This window comes from Columba livia, chromosome 2 (genome assembly GCF_036013475.1).
Source record: "Columba livia isolate bColLiv1 breed racing homer chromosome 2, bColLiv1.pat.W.v2, whole genome shotgun sequence".
Classification (NCBI taxonomy): domain Eukaryota; kingdom Metazoa; phylum Chordata; class Aves; order Columbiformes; family Columbidae; genus Columba; species Columba livia.
The window spans coordinates 162244663-162264262 of record NC_088603.1 but is presented as its reverse complement, the minus strand read 5'-3'; the positions used below and the strand labels follow the sequence as shown (position 1 = coordinate 162264262).

At 64.4% G+C, this 19600-nt stretch overlaps 2 protein-coding genes across 2 annotated transcripts in view; one reads left to right on the top strand and one right to left on the bottom strand.

The window, feature by feature from the left end:
- The first annotated feature begins 1832 nt into the window (after positions 1 to 1832).
- Positions 1833 to 6986, top strand: VPS28 (VPS28 subunit of ESCRT-I). The gene is made up of 9 exons (XM_065054696.1): positions 1833 to 2015; positions 2107 to 2135; positions 3180 to 3217; positions 5943 to 6032; positions 6111 to 6216; positions 6306 to 6407; positions 6487 to 6540; positions 6622 to 6713; positions 6791 to 6986. The coding sequence occupies exons 1-9, from the start codon at positions 1979 to 1981 to the stop codon at positions 6906 to 6908; spliced, it is 666 nt and encodes a 221-aa protein (XP_064910768.1). The 5' UTR covers positions 1833 to 1978; the 3' UTR covers positions 6909 to 6986.
- Positions 6987 to 6992: 6 nt separating this feature from the next.
- Positions 6993 to 19600, bottom strand: part of TONSL (tonsoku like, DNA repair protein) — a 50805-nt gene continuing 38197 nt past the window's right edge. The window contains 6 exon segments of the mRNA XM_065054678.1: positions 6993 to 7210; positions 7289 to 7422; positions 8458 to 8531; positions 8620 to 8792; positions 11104 to 11245; positions 13072 to 13373. Of these exon segments, the coding sequence (XP_064910750.1) occupies positions 7050 to 7210; positions 7289 to 7422; positions 8458 to 8531; positions 8620 to 8792; positions 11104 to 11245; positions 13072 to 13373 (986 nt within the window). The 3' untranslated portion in view covers positions 6993 to 7049.

Here is a 19600-nt window from a genome sequence, read left to right as displayed (position 1 = left end):
TCCTCCCTCTCTTCCTCTTTCTCTTCCTCCTCCTCCTTCTATTCCTCCTCATCCTTCTCTTCCTCCTCTTATTCCTCCTCGTCTTCCTCCTCCTCCTCTTCTCGTCCTCCTCCTGCATTTCCTCCTCCTCCTTCTCTTCCTCCTCTTTCTCCTCCTTCACTTCCTTCTCCCTCTCTTCCTCTTTCTCTTCCTCCTCCTTCTCTTCCTCTTTCTCTTCCTCCTTCCCTTCTTCCTCCTTCTCTTTCTCCCTCTCTTCCTCCTTCTCTTCCTCCTCCTGCATTTCCTCCTCCTCCTCTTCCTTCTCTTCCTCTTCCTCTTCCTCCTTCTTCTCTTCCTCTTTCTCTTCCTCCTTCCTTTCTTCCTCCTTTTCTTTCTCCCTCTCTTCCTCCTTCTCTTCCTCCTCCTGCATTTCCTCCTCCTCCTCCTCTTCCTCCTCTTCCTTCTCTTCCTCTTTCTTTCTCTTCCTCCTCCTTCTCTTCCTTCTCTTCCTCTTTCTCTTCCTCCTTCCCTTCCTCCTCCTTCTCTTTCTCCCTCTCTTCCTCCTTCTCTTCCTCCTCCTGCATTTCCTCCTCCTCCTCCCCCTCCTCTTCCTTCTCTTCCTCTTCCTCCTTCTCTTCCTCCTCTTCCTTCTCTTCCTCTTTCTCCTCTTCCTTCTCTTCCTCTTTCTCTTCCTCCTCCTCTTCCTCCTCTTTCTCTTCCTCCTTCTCATCCTCCTTCCCTTCCTCCTCCTTCTCTTTCTCCTCCTTCTCCCTCTCTTACTCCTTCTCTTCCTCCTCTTTCTCTTTCTCCTTCTCTTCCTCCTTCCCTTCCTCCTCCTCCTCTTCCTTCTCTTCGTCCTCTTCCTTCTCTTCCTCTTTCTCTTCCTCCTCCTCTTCCTCCTCTTTCTCTTCCTCCTTCTCATCCTCCTTCCCTTCCTCCTCCTCCTCTTCCTTCTCTTCGTCCTCTTCCTTCTCTTCCTCTTTCTCTTCCTTCTCCTTCTCTTCCTCTTCTTTCTCCTCCTTCTCCCTCTCTTCCTCTTTCTCTTCCTCCTCTTCTTCCTTCTCCTCTTCCTTCTCTTCCTTCTCTTCTTCCTCCTTTTCTTCCTCCTCTTCCTCCTCCCGCATTTCCAGCCATTTGGCACCATTCCCCGCACTCCCACTCCCCGCAGGGCGATATTTATGGGAAAAGTGTGAAAACCCCTCTTATCTAACACACAGTTCAACCTGTTTAATGCACGTTCGCTTAACGCAGCTTCATTTGACATATATACATTTAACGCGCATCCCTTTCATGCATATTTATCCAATGCACGTTCTTTTAATGCGCATTCATTCACTGCACGTTCATTTAATGCGCATTCATTCACTGCACGTTCATTCACTGCACGTTCATTTACTGCACGTTCAATGCACGTCTAATGCTCATTTCTTTAATGGGTATTTATTTAATGTATATTCACTTAATGCATATTTATTTAAGGCACACTCAATGCTCATTCATTCCATGCACATTTGTTTAATGCGGAATTATTGAATCCATATTTATTCAACGCACTTCTATTCAACGCACATTCATTCATTTGGTTTGATAGATATTTATTTAACACGTATTTATTCAATGCACTTTCAGTTAACATACATTAATTTAATGTATTTGAATAAACCCAAATCCCGTGTCATTTCCGCTCCCGGCGCTCGGGGTGGGAACGGACACAACGCCGCGGGGCCCCTTTAAGGCGGCTTTTCCCGCCAAACCCAGCAGCTTTTCCCGCCACAGCCAGCGGCTCTTCCCGCCCGAAGCGGCAGCCCCGCCCCTCCCGCCTAGGCCCCGCCCCTCCCGCTCTGGCCCCGCCCCGCGCGGGCGGCTCAGGCGTGACGAGCCGAGCGCCGGAGCCTCGAGCCGCCGCCGCTGCCATTTTTGCGGAAGCCGCAGCGCGGAGCAACCGGCGGCGGAACCGGGAGCGACCCAGAGCCGTCCGGGAGCGGGGGGACCCGGCGGGATGTTCCACGGGATCGCAGGACCGCCCGGGGTGGGAGGTGAGACCGGCGGGAGAAACGGGGGTACCGGGGTGGGGGGGGCTCCCGGTGTCCCCCAGCCCCGTCTAACGCTGTTCCCCCCGCTTTGCAGCCCCCGGGAACAAGCCGGAGCTGTACGAGGTGAGTACAGCGCCCCGCGGCTGAACCGCCGCGCCCGGGGCTCGAACCGGGGTCTCTAGGGGCTGAACCACTTTCCCCGGGCTCGAACCGGGACTCGAATGGGGCTTGAAGCGCCGCGCCCGGGGCTCGAACCGGGATTTCTGGGGGCTGAACCGCCGCACCGGGGCTCGAACCGGGATTTCTGGGGGCTGAACCGCCGCACCCGGGGCTCGAGCCGGGGTCTCTGGGGGCTGAACCGCCGCCACTGGGGCTCGAACCAGGGTCTCTGAGGGCTGAACCGCCGCACCCGGGGCTCGAACCGGGATCTCTGGGGGCTGAACCGCCGCACCCGGGGCTCGAAGGATCTATGGGGATTGAAGCGCCGCACCTGGGACTCGAACCACGTCTCTCCGTCTTGAAGCGCCGCCCCCAGGGCTCGAACCGGGGTCTGTGGGGCTTGAAGCGCCGCCCCCAGGGCTCGAACCGGGGTCTGTGGGGCTTGAAGCGCCGCCCCCAGGGCTCGAACCGGGGTCTGTGGGGCTTGAAGCGCCGCCCCCAGGGCTCGAACCGGGATCTGTGGGGCTTGAAGCGCCGCCCCCAGGGCTCGAACTGGGGTCTGTGGGGCTTGAAGCGCCGCCCCCAGGGCTCGAACCGGGGTCTCTGAGGATTGAACCGCCGCCCCGGGGACTCGAACCGGGGTCTCTGAGGATTGAACCGCCGCCCCAGGGACTCGAACCGGGGTCTCTGAGGATTGAACCGCCGCTCCGGGGACTCGAACCGGGGTCTCTGAGGATTGAACCGCCGCTCCGGGGACTCGAACCGGGATCTGTGGCGCTTGAAGCGCCGCCCCCAGGGCTCGAACCGGGGTCTCAGGGGGCTGAACCGCCGTGGTCCCAGGGGGTCGTCCCAGGGGCTGAACCGCCGCCCCCGGGTCTCGAACCGGGGTTTCTGGGGGCCGAACCGCCGCCCCCGGGTCTCGAACCGGGGTTTCTGGGGGCTGAACCGCCGCCCCCGGGTCTCGAACCCGTGTCCCCGGGGCTGAGCTTCCCCTTGTTCCCCTTGCAGGAGGTGAAGCTCTACAAGACAGCCCGGGAGAGGGAGAAGTGAGTGAGTCCCTGCGTGTCCCCAAAACCGGGGCGGGGGTGACAAGGGACACACAACCCTAAGCGGCCCTGGGGTGACAGGGATCAGGGACATCGTGTGGTCACTGTCCCCTGCACTTTGTCACCGTAGCTCTGGGGACACTGTTGTCCATCGTGGTCTCCCCCTTCTCCATCATGGGCCCTCCTGGGATAGTGTCCCCCATCACGGTCCCTCTGGGGACATTGTTCTCCGTGGTGGTCCCCTCTTCTCTGTCACAGTCCCTCCTGGGACACTGCTCCCCCTCACAGTCCCACACCCTCCATCATGGTCCTTTCTGGTCCCCTCTTCTCCATTGTGGTCACTCCTGGGCCACTGTTCTCCATTCTTGTCCCATCCATCTTCTCCATTCCTGTCCCTCCTCAGATGCTGGTCCCCACCATGGTTCCTCGTTCTCCATCACGGTCCCTCCTGGGATGCCATTGTGTATTGTGGTCCCACCTTCTCCATCCTGGTCTCACCTTCTCCATCCTGGTCCCTCCAGGGACACCATTGTCTCCCATAGACCCTCCTGGGCCACCATTGTCTCCTATGGACCCTCCTGGGCCACCATTCTCCATGACCATCCCCTCTTCTTCACCATTGTCCCCTTTGCTCTATTGTGTTCCCTCCTGGGATGCCATTGTCTATTGGGGTCCCACCTTCTCCATCCTGGTCCCTCCATGGACACCATTGTCCCCCATGGTCCCTCCTGGGCCACCGTTCTCCATCACCATCCCCTCTTCTCCACCATTGTCCATTGGGGTCCCCTCTTCTCCATCCTGGTCCCTCCATGGACACCGTTGTCCCCCATGGTTCCTCCTGGGCCACCATTCTCCACGACCATCCCCTCTTCTCCATCATTGTCCATTGGGGTCCCCTCTTCTCCATCCTGGTCCCTCCATGGACACCATTGTCCCTCCTGGGCCAACGTTCTCCATGACCATCCCCTCTTCTCCACCACTGTCCATTGGGGTCCCCTCTTCTCCATCCTGGTCCCTCCAGGGACACCATTGTCCCCCATGATCCCTCCTGGGCCACCGTTCTCCACGACCATCCCCTCTTCTCCACCATTGTCCATTGGGGTCCCCTCTTCTCCACCACTGTCCATTGGGGTCCCACCTTCTCCATCCTGGTCTCTCCATGGACACCATTGACCCCCATGGTCCCTCCTGGGCCACCGTTCTCCATGACCATCCATCCCCTCTTCTCCACCGTTGTCCATTGGGGTCCCCTCTTCTCCATCCTGGTCCTTCCTGGTCCCTCCATGGACACCATTGTCTCCCATGGTCCTTCCCAGGCCACCGTTCTCCATCACCATCCCCTCTTCTCCACCATTGTCCATTGGGGTCCCCTCTTCTCCATCCTGGTCCTTCCTGGTCCCACCTTCTCCATCCTGGTCCCTCCAGGGACACCATTGTCTCCCATGGTCCCTCCTGGGCCACCGTTCTCCACGACCATCCCCTCTTCTCCACCATTGTCCATTGGGGTCCCCTCTTCTCCATCCTGGTCCTTCCTGGTCCCCTCTTCTCCATCCTGGTCCCTCCAGGGACACCATTGTCTCCCATGGTCCCTCCTGGGCCACCGTTCTCCATGACCATCCCCTCTTCTCCACCGTTGTCCATTGGGGTCCCCTCTTCTCCATCCTGGTCCCTCCATGGACACCATGGTCCTTCCTGGGCCAACGTTCTCCATGACCATCCCCTCTTCTCCACCACTGTCCATTGGGGTCCCCTCTTCTCCATCCTGGTCCCTCCATGGACACCATTGTCCCCCATGGTCCCTCCTGGGCCACCGTTCTCCACGACCATCCCCTCTTCTCCACCATTGTCCATTGGGGTCCCACCTTCTCCATCCTGGTCCTTCCTGGTCCCCTCTTCTCCATCCTGGTCCCTCCATGGACACCATTGTCTCCCACGGTCCCTCCTGGGCCACTGTTCTCCATGACCATCCCCTCTTCTCCACCATTGTCCATTGGGGTCCCATCTTCTCCATCCTGGTCCCTCCAGGGACACCATTGTCCCCCATGGACCCTCCTGGGCCACCGTTCTCCACGACCATCCCCTCTTCTCCACCACTGTCCATTGGGGTCCCCTCTTCTCCATCCTGGTCCTTCCTGGTCCCCTCTTCTCCATCCTGGTCCCTCCATGGACACCATTGTCCCCCATGGTCCCTCCTGGGCCACCATTCTCCATGACCATCCCCTCTTCTCCACCATTGTCCATTGGGGTCCCCTCTTCTCCATCCTGGTCCTTCCTGGTCCCACCTTCTCCATCCTGGTCTCTCCATGGACACCATTGTCTCCCATGGTCCCTCCTGGGCCACCGTTCTCCATGACCATCCCCTCTTCTCCACCATTGTCCATCCTGGTCCCCTCTTCTCCATCCTGGTCCCCTCTTCTCCATCCTGGTCCCCTCTTCTCCATCCTGGTCCCCTCTTCTCCATCCTGGTCCCCTCTTCTCCATCCTGGTTCTCTCTTCTCCATCCTGGTCCTCTCTTCTCCATCCTGGTCCTCTCTTCTCCATCCTGGTCCTCTCTTCTCCATCCTGGTCCCTCCATGGACACCATTGTCCCCCATGGTCCCTCCTGGGCCACCATTCTCCACGACCATCCCCTCTTCTCCACCGTTGTCCCCTTCACCCCATCACAGTCCCCCCCTGTGACACGGCTCCCGTTGTGCTCCCCTTGTCCCCAACGTGGTCCCCGCAGGTACGACAACATGGCCGAGCTGTTTGCGGTGGTGAAGACGCTGCAGGCGCTGGAGAAGGCGTACATCAAGGACTGCGTCTCGCCCAACGAGTGAGTCCCTTCACCGTCAACCCCGCGGTGTCGCCGAACCCCGCCGGAGCCACCGCGGTGTCCCCGCTGTCCCCGCAGGTACACGGCCGCCTGCTCGCGGCTCCTGGTGCAGTTCAAGGCGGCGCTGAAGCAGGTGCAGGGCTCGGAGATCAGCTCCATCGACGACTTCTGCCGCAAGTTCCGGGTGAGCCGCGGTGTTTCCCGTGTGCCGGTGTCACCGCTCACGCCGCGCGTCCCCGCCGGTGTCACCGCTCACGCCGCGCGTCCCCACAGCTCGACTGTCCCCTGGCCATGGAGCGCATCAAGGAGGACCGGCCCATCACCATCAAGGACGACAAGGGCAACCTCAACCGCTGCATCGCCGACATCGTCTCCGTACGGCGCCGGGGGTGCCGGGGGGAATTTGGGGGGGCCGGGGGGGTCGTGGTTTTACCCAACGCTCCATCTCCCACAGCTTTTCATCACCGTCATGGACAAGCTGCGCCTGGAGATCCGCGCTATGGATGAGGTGGGTTCGGCCGCCACGGCGCCAGGAGCCCCCGCCTTGGTGACACCGAATTCACCCCAAATTCCCTCCCTGTACCCCCAGATCCAGCCTGACCTGCGGGAGCTGATGGAGACGATGAACCGCATGAGCCACCTGCCCCCCGACTTCGAGGGCCGCCAGAAGGTCAACCAGTGGTGAGCGCGGGTTCGGGGGTGCCGGTGCCGGTTTGGGGGTGCCGGCGCACGGCTGAGCGCCCCCCCTGCCCCCCCAGGCTGCAGACGCTCAGCGCCATGTCGGCGTCGGACGAGCTGGATGACTCGCAGGTCCGGCAGATGCTGTTCGACCTGGAATCCGCCTACAACGCCTTCAACCGCTTCCTGCACGCCTGAGCCGCCCCGGTCCCCTCCCGGCACCCGCTGGTGACACGGGGACAATAAACCCCTCGGGGGTCACCCCAAAAACCACCAGCCGCCGGGGATAAATACGGTGTGTAATGGCCGCGCCGGTTAAAACCGCGAGCCGCCGGCGCTTCAGCGGCTCTTGCAGAAGAGCTTGCGGTGCCGCGCGAGGGTGCCGGTGTCACCGGTGTCGCCGCGCTGGGTGATGCGGCGCCCGCAGAGCCGCAGGTCCTGGATCAAGCTGGTGATTTTGGCCCAAGTCGTGGCGTCTGAGGGACCGTCCACGGAGCAGCCTGGGGGAAAGGGGCTGTTAGTGGGGTTTGGCTGTGCCGGTACCGGCGCCGGTACCTGCGCCGCTGCCTGTGCCGTACCTGCTAGGCTGAGGAACCGCAGCCCCTGGCCGCGCTCGCCCAGGGCGGCCAGCAGCGCCCGCAGCCCCACGACGCCAACGCCGGGGTTTGCCGAAAGATCCAGGGAAACCAGCGCCGGGCAGGAGGGGAGACACCTGTGGCAAGGGGGAAGGGAGAGGGTGTCACTTTGTCACCCCCTGTGTCCCCAAGGGGGTCCCCTCCCTCCCCAGAGCCAGCACAGGGTTCTCATTGTGGGAACCAGGACCCCCAAACCCTCTGTCCCCCCACAGTGTCTCCAATGGGGTCCCCTCCCTCCCATGAGCCAGCACAGGGTCCCCATTGTAGGGACCAGGACCCCCAAACCCTCTGTCCCCCCACAGTGTCTCCAAGGGGGTCCCCTCCATCCCCAGAGCCAGCACAGGGTCCCCATTGTGGGGACCAGGATCCCCAAATCCTCTGTCCCCCCACAGTGTCCCCAAAGGGGTCCCCTCCATCCCCAGTGTGTCCCTACAGTACAGCCAGCACAGGGTCCCCATTGCAGGGACCAGGACTCCCAAACCCTCTGTTTCCCCATCCAGTGTCCCCATGTCCCCAGGGGGGTCCCCTCCATCCCCAGAGCCAGCACAGGGTCCCCAGTGCGGGGACCAGGATCCCCAAATCCTCTGTGTTCCCCCCACAGTGTCCCCATGTCCCCAGAGGGGTCCCCTCCATCCCCAGAGCCAGCACAAGGTCCCTATTGGGAGGACCAGAACCCCCAAACCCTCTGTCCCCACCCACAGTGTCCCCATGTCCCCAGAGGGATCCCCTCCATCCCCAGAGCCACCACAGGGTCCCCATTGGGAGGACCAAGACGCCCAAACCCTCTGTCCCCTCCGCCCAGTGTCCCCAAGGGGGTCCCTTCCATCCCCAGAGCCAGCACAGGGTCCCCAGTGCGGGGACCAGGACCCCCAAATCCTCTGTCCCCACCTACAGTGTCCCCATGTCCCCAAGGGGGTCCCCTCCATCTCCAGAGCCAGTACAGGGTCCCCAGTGCGGGGACCAGGATCCCCAAATCCTCTGTGTTCCCCCCACAGTGTCCCCATGTCCCCAGAGGGGTCCCCTCCATCCCCAGAGCCAGCACAAGGTCCCTATTGGGAGGACCAGAACCCCCAAACCCTCTGTCCCCCCACAGTGTCCCCGTGTCCCCTCACCTGGCCACCTCCAGGACGTCACTGTCACCCAGGTGGTTCCCGGCGAGCGTGAGGTGGCTCAGCGCGCAGCCGTCCTGCGGCAAAGCCACGCGGGGTCGGCACAACCGCGGGGAGCGGCATGTCCCCCCGCATCCCCACGGCGTCCCCATGGTGTCCCCTCACCTGTGCCAGGAAGCCGGCGAGGGCCGCGCCGAGCGGGCGCGGCGCGGGGCCGGTGACAGAGCCGAGCTCCAGGCGGCACAGGCTGCGGCAGCACGCGGCGTCCAGGAGCCGCTCCAGCGCCGCCGGGCCCAGCGCGTTGCAGGACAAGGTCAAGCTCTGCAGCCGCTCGGCCCCTGCGCGAAAAGGGACAAAGGACGGCGCGGTCGGTGCCACCGGGAGGGAACGGCGGCACCGCCAGAGCCGTGGGACAAACCCCGGTGTGGTTTGTGCTGGGGGACAAACACCAGCGTGGTTGGTGCCATGGGAGCAAATGCCGGCACTGCCAGAGCTGTAGGGACAAAACGCTGGCGTGGTTGGTGCCGCGGGGCCCGGTGGTGCTGGGGCACAAACACCAGCGTGGTTTGGGCTGTGGCGCAAACACCAGCGCCACCAGAGCCGTGGGGACAAACACGGGCATGGCCGGTGCCGTGCGGACAAACGCTGGCACTGCCAGAGCCGTGGGGACAAGCAGGGGCATGGCCGGTGCTGTGGGGACAAACGCCGGCACTGCCAGAGCCATGGGGACAAACGCCAGCGCTGTCAGTGCCGTGAGAAAAGCACCGGTGCAGTCAGCACCGTGGGGCTCGGTGACGCTATGGCAGTGCCATGGGGACAAACATGGGCATGGCCAGTGCCATGAGGACAGCACTGGCACAGTCAGCACCGTGGGGCCCGGTGGTGCTGTGGCGGTGCCACGGGGACACACGCTGGCGCAGTTGGTGCCGTGAGGAAAGCACCGGCGCAGTCAGCACCGTGGGGCCCGGTGACCCTGTGGCAGTGCCACGGGGACACACGCTGGCGCGGTCGGTGCCGTGAGGCCAGCACTGGCGCAGTCAGCACCGTGGCACCCGGTGACGCTGTGGCGGTGCCACGGGGACACACGCTGGCGCAGTTGGTGCCGTGAGACCAGCACTGGCGCAGTCAGCGCCGTGGGGCCTGGTGACGCTGTGGCAGTGCCATGGGGACAAACACCAGCACGGTCAGAGCCGTGAGGCCAGCACTGGTGCAGTCAGCACCGTGGGGCTCGGTGACGCTATGGCAGTGCCATGGGGACAAACATGGGCATGGCCAGTGCCATAAGGACAGCACTGGCACAGTCAGCACCGTGGGGCCCGGTGACGCTGTGGCGGTGCCATGGGGACAAACGCCAGCGCTGTCAGTGCCGTGAGGACAGCACCGGTGCAGTCAGCACCGTGGGGCTCGGTGATGCTGTGGCGGTGCCATGGGGACACACGCTGGCATGGTCGGTGCTGTGAGGCCAGCACCAGCGCAGTCAGTGCCGTGGGGCCCAGTGGCGCTGTGGCGGTGCCATGGGGACAAACACCAGCGCGGTCAGTGCCGTGAGGCCAGCACCGACGCAGTCGGTGCCGTGGCACCCAGTGACGCTGTGGCGGTGCCACGGGGACACACGCTGGCGCGGTCGGTGCCGTGAGGCCAGCACTGGCGCAGTCAGTGCCATGGCGCCCGGTGACGCTGGCGTGGTCGGTGCCGTGAGGACAGCACTGGCGCAGTCAGCGCCGTGGGGCCCGGTGACGCTGTGGCAGTGCCATGGGGACAAACATGGGCATGGCCAGTGCCATGAGGACAGCACTGGCACAGTCAGCACCGTGGGGCCCGGTGGTGCTGTGGCAGTGCCATGGGGACAAACACCAGCGCTGTCAGTGCCGTGAGGACAGCACCGGTGCAGTCAGCACCGTGGGGCTCGGTGATGCTGTGGCGGTGCCATTGGGACACACGCTGGCGCAGTCGGTGCCGTGAGGCCAGCACTGGCGCAGTCAGCGCCGTGGCGCCCGGTGACGCTGATGTGGTCGGTGCCGTGAGGCCAGCACTGGCGCAGTCAGCGCCGTGGCGCCCGGTGACGCTGTGGCGGTGCCATTGGGACACACGCTGGCGCAGTCAGCGCCGTGGGGCCCGGTGGTGCTGTGGCGGTGCCATGGGGACACACGCTGGCACGGTCGGTGCCACGGGGACACACGCTGGTGCTGTCAGTGCCGTGAGAAAAGCACCGGTGCAGTCAGCACCATGGGGCCCGGTGACGCTGTGGCGGTGCCATGGGGACAAACACCAGCGCTGTCAGTGCCCTGAAGAAAGCACCGGTGCAGTCAGCACCGTGGGGCTCGGTGACGCTGTGGCAGTGCCATGGGGACAAACATGGGCATGGTCGGTGCTGTGAGGACAGCACCAGCGCAGTTAGCACCGTGGGGCCTGGTGGTGCTGTGGCGGTGCCATGGGGACAAACACCAGCGCGGTCAGTGCCGTGAGGCCAGCACCGGTGCAGTCATCACCATGGGGCCCGGTGGTGCTGTGGCGGTGCCATGGGGACAAACATGGGCATGGTCGGTGCTGTGAGGACAGCACCAGTGCAGTCAGTGCTGTGGGGCCTGGTGATGCTGTGGCGGTGCCATGGGGACACACGCTGGCGCGGTCGGTGCCGCGGGGACTCACCGGGCAGGCAGAAGGCGGCGGTGAAGCCGCAGGCGCGCAGGTGCAGCGTGGTGAGCGCCGGGCAGCCGCGCAGCAGCTGTGCCAGGGGCCGGCAGGCGGCGTCGCCCAGCGGGTTCAGGCTCAGGTCCAGCTCCTGCAGGCTCTGCCGGGACAAACGGACGGACAGATGGGGGTCAGGGGACATAGACGAGGTTTAGGGGACATTGTGAGGTGTAGGGGACAGATGGATGACGTTTAAGGGACAAGGGTGAGTTTAGAGGATGAGGGCGAGATTCAGGGGACAGAGAAAGGGTTTAGGTGACACAGACGAGGTTTGGGGACACAGACAAGGTTTGGGGACACAGAGGAGACTGAGGGGACACAAACAAGGTTGAGGGGACACAGATGAGGTTGAGGGGACACACAAGAATTTTAGGGGACACAAACAAGGTTTAGGGGACACAAGGTTGAGGGGACACAGATGAGGTTTAGGGGACACGGATAAGGTTGAGGGACAGAGATGAGATGTAGGGGACACGGAAGAGGATGAGGGGACACAGACAAGCTGAGGGAACACACATGACATTTGGGGACACCCCCCCTTTCAACCACACCAGCCCGCTGTGGCCAGAGCCATGTCCCCACTGTCACTCCCACGTCCCACCGTGTCCCCACTGCCATCCCCATGTCCCACCACGTCCCCACTGCCACCCCCTTGTCCCCGCTGCCAGCCCCACGTCCCATGTCCCCACTGCCACCCCCACATCCCAAGTCCCCACTGCCACACCCCCGTCCCCACTGCCACCCACACATCCCAAGTCCCCACTGCCACACCCACATACCCACTGCCACCCCCCTGTCCCCACTGCCACCCCCATGTCCCCACTGCCATCCCCATGTCCCCCCACGTCCCCACTGCCACCCCCATGTCCCCGCTGCCAGCCCCACATCCCATGTCCCCACTGCCACCCCCATGTCCCATGTCCCCACTGCCACCCACACATCCCAAGTCCCCACTGCCACCCCCCTGTCCCCACTGCCATCCCCATGTCCCCACTGCCACCCCCATGTCCCCCCACATCCCCACTGCCACCCCCATGTCCCCCCACATCCCCACTGCCACCCCCATGTCCCCACTGCCATCCCCATGTCCCCACTGCCACCCCCATGTCCCATGTCCCCACTGCCACCCACACATCCAAGTCTCCACTGCCACCCCCAAGTCCCCACTGCCACCCCCATGTCCCCACTGCCACCCCCCTGTCCCCACTGCCACCCCCATGTCCCCACTGCCATCCCCATGTCCCACCACGTCCCCACTGCCACCCCCATGTCCCCGCTGCCAGCCCCATGTCCCATGTCCCCACTGCCACCCCCACATCCCAAGTCCCCACTGCCACACCCCTGTCCCCACTGCCACCCCCATGTCCCCACTGCCACCCCCATGTCCCCGCTGCTACCCCCACGTCCCATGTCCCCACTGCCACCCCCACATCCCAAGTCCCCACTGCCACACCCCCGTCCCCACTGCCATCCCCCTGTCCCCACTGCCACCCCCACGTCCCAAGTCCCCACTGCCACCCACACATCCAAGTCTCCACTGCCACCCCCATGTCCCCACTGCCATCCCCCTGTCCCCACTGCCACCCCCCTGTCCCCACTGCCATCCCCATGTCCCACCACGTCCCCACTGCCACCCCCATGTCCCCACTGCCATCCCCATGTCCCACCACGTCCCCACTGCCACCCCCATGTCCCCGCTGCCAGCCCCACATCCCAAGTCCCCACTGCCACACCCACATCCTCACTGCCACCCCATGTCCCCACTGCCACCCCCATGTCCTCCCACGTCCCCACTGACACCCCCATGTCCCCACTGCCATCCCCACGTCCCATGTCCCCACTGCCATCCCCATGTCCCCCCACGTCCCCACTGCCACCCCCATGTCCCCACTGCCACCCCCATGTCCCCCGCGTCCCCAGCGTCACCTGGCATGCGCCGGCGGTGCCGGGGGCCGGCAGGAGCCCCCGCAGCCCCTGCGCCCCCAGGCGGTTGCCGCTCAGGTCCAGCAGGAGCAGCCCGGGCAGCGCGGCCAGCGCGGCCGCCAGCTCGGGGACGGTGCCATCGGCCAGGCCGCACGCCCGCAGCCGCAGCTGCCGCAGCCCCTGCAGCTTCAGCGCCCGCAGCAGCGGGGGCAGCCGGGGGGGGCGCAGGCCCAGGGACCCCCCCAGCGCCAGCGCCGGGCTCTGCTCCCCCCGCGCTGTCACCTGCAGCAGCAGCCGGTCGGGCTCTGCGGGGACAAGTGGCCTTTGGTGACATTGGGGATGCCCTCCTTGGGGTGTCCCCCACAACTTGAGGAGACCTGAGGCCCCTCGGGGACACCGCGGTAGCCCCATGGTGGATGGGGACATAGGGGACACCCAGGTGTGGCCCATGGTGGGGACGGTCCCTTAGGGGATACAAGGTGGGGAAGAGGGTCCCCAAGGGGACACGGGAAGGGACAGTGTCCCCAAGGGGACACGGGGGAGAAGAAAACAGTGTCCCCAAGGGGACATGGTGGGGCCCAAAGAGACACCGGGGGGAAGGGGGTGGAAACAGGGTCCCCAAGGGGACACGGGAAGGGACAGTGTCCCCAAGGGGACACGGGGGAGGAGAAAACAGTGTCCCCAAGGGGACATGGTGGGGCCCAAAGAGACACCGGGGGGAAGGGGGTGGAAACAGGGTCCCCAAGGGGACACGGGAAGGGACAGTGTCCCCAAGGGGACACAGGGGAGGAGAAAACAGTGTCCCCAAGGGGACACGGTGGGGCCCAAAGAGACACCGGGGGGAAGGGGGTGGAAACAGGGTCCCCAAGGGGACACGGGAAGGGACAGTGTCCCCAAGGGGACACGGGGGAGGAGAAAACAGTGTCCCCAAGGGGACATGGTGGGGCCCAAAGAGACACCGGGGGGAAGGGGGTGGAAACAGGGTCCCCAAGGGGACACGGGAAGGGACAGTGTCCCCAAGGGGACACAGGGGAGGAGAAAACAGTGTCCCCAAGGGGACATGGTGGGGCCCAAAGAGACACCGGGGGGAAGGGGGTGGAAACAGGGTCCCCAAGGGGACATGGGAAGGGACAGTGTCCCCAAGGGGACACAGGGGAGGAGAAAACAGTGTCCCCAAGGGGACATGGTGGGGCCCAAAGAGACACCGGGGGGAAGGGGGTGGAAACAGGGTCCCCAAGGGGACACGGGAAGGGACAGTGTCCCCAAGGGGACACAGGGGAGGAGAAAACAGTGTCCCCAAGGGGACATGGTGGGGCCCAAAGAGACACCGGGGGGAAGGGGGTGGAAACAGGGTCCCCAAGGGGACATGGGAAGGGACAGTGTCCCCAAGGGGACACAGGGGAGGAGAAAACAGTGTCCCCAAGGGGACATGGTGGGGCCCAAAGAGACACCGGGGGGAAGGGGGTGGAAACAGGGTCCCCAAGGGGACACGGGAAGGGACAGTGTCCCCAAGGGGACACGGGGGAGAAGAAAACAGTGTCCCCAAGGGGACATGGTGGGTTCCAAAGAGACACCGGGGGAAGGGGGTGGAAACAGGGTCCCCAAGGGGACACGGGAAGGGACAGTGTCCCCAAGGGGACACGGGGGAGGAGAAAACAGTGTCCCCAAGGGGACATGGTGGGGCCCAAAGAGACACCGGGGGGAAGGGGGTGGAAACAGGGTCCCCAAGGGGACACGGGAAGGGACAGTGTCCCCAAGGGGACACGGGGGAGGAGAAAACAGTGTCCCCAAGGGGACATGGTGGGGCCCAAAGAGACACCGGGGGGAAGGGGGTGGAAACAGGGTCCCCAAGGGGACACGGGAAGGGACAGTGTCCCCAAGGGGACACGGGGGAGGAGAAAACAGTGTCCCCAAGGGGACATGGTGGGTTCCAAAGAGACACCGGGGGGAAGGGGGTGGAAACAGGGTCCCCAAGGGGACACGGGAAGGGACAGTGTCCCCAAGGGGACACGGGGGAGGAGAAAACAGTGTCCCCAAGGGGACATGGTGGGGCCCAAAGAGACACCGGGGGAAGGGGGTGGAAACAGGGTCCCCAAGGGGACACGTGGAGGGGACAGTGTCCCCAAGGGGACACGGGGGAGGAGAAAACAGTGTCCCCAAGGGGACATGGTGGGGCCCAAAGAGACACCGGGGGGAAGGGGGTGGAAACAGGGTCCCCAAGGGGACACGGGAAGGGACAGTGTCCCCAAGGGGACACGGGGGAGGAGAAAACAGTGTCCCCAAGGGGACATGGTGGGGCCCAAAGAGACACCGGGGGGAAGGGGGTGGAAACAGGGTCCCCAAGGGGACACGGGAAGGGACAGTGTCCCCAAGGGGACACGGGGGAGGAGAAAACAGTGTCCCCAAGGGGACATGGTGGGGCCCAAAGAGACACCGGGGGGAAGGGGGTGGAAACAGGGTCCCCAAGGGGACACGGGAAGGGACAGTGTCCCCAAGGGGACACGGGGGAGGAGAAAACAGTGTCCCCAAGGGGACATGGTGGGTTCCAAAGAGACACCGGGGGGAAGGGGGTAGAAACAGGGTCCCCAAGGGGACACGGGAAGGGACAGTGTCCCCAAGGGGACACGGGGGAGGAGAAAACAGTGTCCCCAAGGGGACATGGTGGGACCCAAAGAGACACCGGGGGGAAGGGGGTGGAAACAGGGTCCCCAAGGGGACACGTGGAGGGGACAGGGTCCCCAAGGGGACGTGAAGAACATGGGGAGGAACAGGGTCCCCAAAGGGTCACAGAGGGGGACATGGCAGGGACAGGGTCCCCAAGAAGACAGGGAGGGGACAGTGGGGGGACAGCATCCCCAAGGGGACATGGGTGGGAACAAGGTCCCCAAAGGGTCACAGAGGGGGACAAGGGGGGGACAAGGGGCAGACAGGGTCCCCAAGGAGACAGGGAGAGGACAGGGTGGGTACAGGTTCCCTAAGGGGAATAAGGGGGGACGGGGTACCTGTGGGGACATGGGGGGAGTAACAGGGTCCCCAAGGCGACAGGTGTGGATGGGGGGGACACAAGGTCCCCAGGGAGGGGACAGAGTCCCCAAGGGGACATGGGGAGGGGACAGTGTCTCTGAGGGGACATGGGTGGGGAACAGAGTCCCCTAAGGGTCACAGGAAGGGACAAGGTGGGACAGGGTCCCCAAATGGACACGGGAAGGGACAAGATGCAGACAGGGTCCACAAGGGGACACAGGAAGGGACAATGGGAGCACAGGGTCCCCAGGGGGACACGAGGGAGGAGAAAACATTGTCCCCAAGGGGACATGGGGGCAACAGGGTCCCCAAAGGGTCACAGAGGGGGGCAGGAGGGGACATGGTGGGACTGGGGGGGGACACAGAGTCTGCAGGGAGGGGACAGGGTCCCTAAGGGGACATGGGGGCAACAGGGTCCCCAAAGGGTCACTGAGGGGGGCAGGAGGGGTCATGGTGGGGGGACACAGAGTCTGCAGGGAGGGGACAGGGTCCCCAAAGGGTCACAGAGGGGGGCAGGAGGGGACATGGTGGGACTGGGGGGGGACACAGAGTCTCCAGGGAGGGGACAGGGTCCCTAAGGGGACATGGGGGCAACAGGGTCCCCAAAGGGTCACAGAGGGGGGCAGGAGGGGACATGGTGGGACTGGGGGGGGACACAGAGTCTGCAGGGAGGGGACAGGGTCCCTAAGGGGACATGGGGGCAACAGGGTCCCCAAAGGGTCACAGAGGGGGGCAGAAGGGGACATGGTGGGACTGGGGGGGGACACAGAGTCTCCAGGGAGGGGACAGGGTCCCTAAGGGGACATGGGGGCAACAGGGTCCCCAAAGGGTCACAGAGGGGGGCAAGAGGGGACATGGTGGGACTGGGGGGGGACACAGAGTCTCCAGGGAGGGGACAGGGCCCCTAAGGGGACATGGGGGCAACAGGGTCCCCAAAGGGTCACGGAGGGGGGCAGGAGGGGACATGGTGGGACTGGGGGGGGACACAGAGTCTCCAGGGAGGGGACAGGGTCCCTAAGGGGACATGGGGGCAACAGGGTCCCCAAAGGGTCACAGAGGGGGGCAAGAGGGGACATGGTGGGGGGACACAGAGTCTCCAGGGAGGGGACAGGGTCCCTAAGGGGACATGGGGGCAACAGGGTCCCCAAAGGGTCACAGAGCGGGGCAGAAGGGGACATGGTGGGACTGGGGGGGGACACAGAGTCTGCAGGGAGGGGACAGGGTCCCTAAGGGGACATGGGGGCAACAGGGTCCCCAAAGGGTCACAGAGGGGGGCAGGAGGGGACATGGTGGGGGGACACAGAGTCTGCAGGGAGGGGACAGGGTCCCTAAGGGGACATGGGGGCAACAGGGTCCCCAAAGGGTCACAGAGGGGGGCAGGAGGGGTCATGGTGGGGGGACACAGAGTCTGCAGGGAGGGGACAGGGTCCCTAAGGGGACATGGGGGCAACAGGGTCCCCAAAGGGTCACAGAGGGGGGCAGGAGGGGACATGGTGGGACTGGGGGGGGACACAGAGTCTGCAGGGAGGGGACAGGGTCCCTAAGGGGACATGGGGGCAACAGGGTCCCCAAAGGGTCACAGAGGGGGGCAGAAGGGGACATGGTGGGACTGGGGGGGGACACAGAGTCTCCAGGGAGGGGACAGGGTCCCTAAGGGGACATGGGGGCAACAGGGTCCCCAAAGGGTCACAGAGGGGGGCAAGAGGGGACATGGTGGGACTGGGTGGGGACACAGAGTCTGCAGGGAGGGGACAGGGTCCCTAAGGGGACATGGGGGCAACAGGGTCCCCAAAGGGTCACAGAGGGGGGCAAGAGGGGACATGGTGGGACTGGGTGGGGACACAGAGTCTCCAGGGAGGGGACAGGGTCCCTAAGGGGACATGGGGGCAACAGGGTCCCCAAAGGGTCACAGAGGGGGGCAGGAGGGGACATGGTGGGACTGGGGGGGGACACAGAGTCTCCAGGGAGGGGACAGGGTCCCTAAGGGGACATGGGGGCAACAGGGTCCCCAAAGGGTCACAGAGGGGGGCAGGAGGGGACATGGTGGGACTGGGGGGGGACACAGAGTCTCCAGGGAGGGGACAGGGCCCCTAAGGGGACATGGGGGCAACAGGGTCCCCAAAGGGTCACGGAGGGGGGCAGGAGGGGACATGGTGGGACTGGGGGGGGACACAGAGTCTCCAGGGAGGGGACAGGGTCCCTAAGGGGACATGGGGGCAACAGGGTCCCCAAAGGGTCACAGAGGGGGGCAGGAGGGGACATGGTGGGGGGACACAGAGTCTGCAGGGAGGGGACAGGGTCCCTAAGGGGACATGGGGGCAACAGGGTCCCCAAAGGGTCACAGAGCGGGGCAGGAGGGGACATGGTGGGGGGACACAGAGTCTGCAGGGAGGGGACAGGGTCCCTAAGGGGACATGGGGGCAACAGGGTCCGCAAAGGGTCACAGAGGGGGGCAAGAGGGGACATGGTGGGGGGACACAGAGTCTGCAGGGAGGGGACAGGGTCCCTAAGGGGACATGGGGGCAACAGGGTCCCCAAAGGGTCACAGAGGGGGGCAGGAGGGGACATGGTGGGACTGGGGGGGGACACAGAGTCTCCAGGGAGGGGACAGGGTCCCTAAGGGGACATGGGGGCAACAGGGTCCCCAAAGGGTCACAGAGGGGGGCAGGAGGGGACATGGTGGGACTGGGGGGGGACACAGAGTCTCCAGGGAGGGGACAGGGTCCCTAAGGGGACATGGGGGAAACAGGGTCCCCAAAGGGTCACAGAGGGGGGCAGAAGGGGACATGGTGGGACTGGGGGGGGACACAGAGTCTCCAGGGAGGGGACAGGGTCCCTAAGGGGACATGGGGGCAACAGGGTCCCCAAAGGGTCACAGAGGGGGGCAAGAGGGGACATGGTGGGACTGGGTGGGGACACAGAGTCTGCAGGGAGGGGACAGGGTCCCTAAGGGGACATGGGGGCAACAGGGTCCCCAAAGGGTCACAGAGGGGGGCAAGAGGGGACATGGTGGGACTGGGTGGGGACACAGAGTCTCCAGGGAGGGGACAGGGTCCCTAAGGGGACATGGGGGCAACAGGGTCCCCAAAGGGTCACAGAGGGGGGCAGGAGGGGACATGGTGGGACTGGGGGGGGACACAGAGTCTGCAGGGAGGGGACAGGGTCCCTAAGGGGACATGGGGGCAACAGGGTCCCCAAAGGGTCACAGAGGGGGGCAAGAGGGGACATGGTGGGGGGACACAGAGTCTGCAGGGAGGGGACAGGGTCCCTAAGGGGACATGGGGGCAACAGGGTCCCCAAAGGGTCACAGAGGGGGGCAAGAGGGGACATGGTGGGACTGGGGGGGGACACAGAGTCTCCAGGGAGGGGACAGGGCCCCTAAGGGGACATGGGGGCAACAGGGTCCCCAAAGGGTCACGGAGGGGGGCAGGAGGGGACATGGTGGGACTGGAGGGGGACACAGAGTCTCCAGGGAGGGGACAGGGTCCCTAAGGGGACATGGGGGCAA

Coding starts and splice junctions, on each gene's coding strand:
- VPS28 (XM_065054696.1), top strand. CDS start 1,979: ATGTTCCACGGGATCGCAGGACCGCCCGGGGTGGGAG. Junction 3,218..5,942: donor ACAGCCCGGGAGAGGGAGAA/GTGAGTGAGTCC, acceptor TGGTCCCCGCAG/GTACGACAACATGGCCGAGC. Junction 6,541..6,621: donor AGATCCGCGCTATGGATGAG/GTGGGTTCGGCC, acceptor CTGTACCCCCAG/ATCCAGCCTGACCTGCGGGA.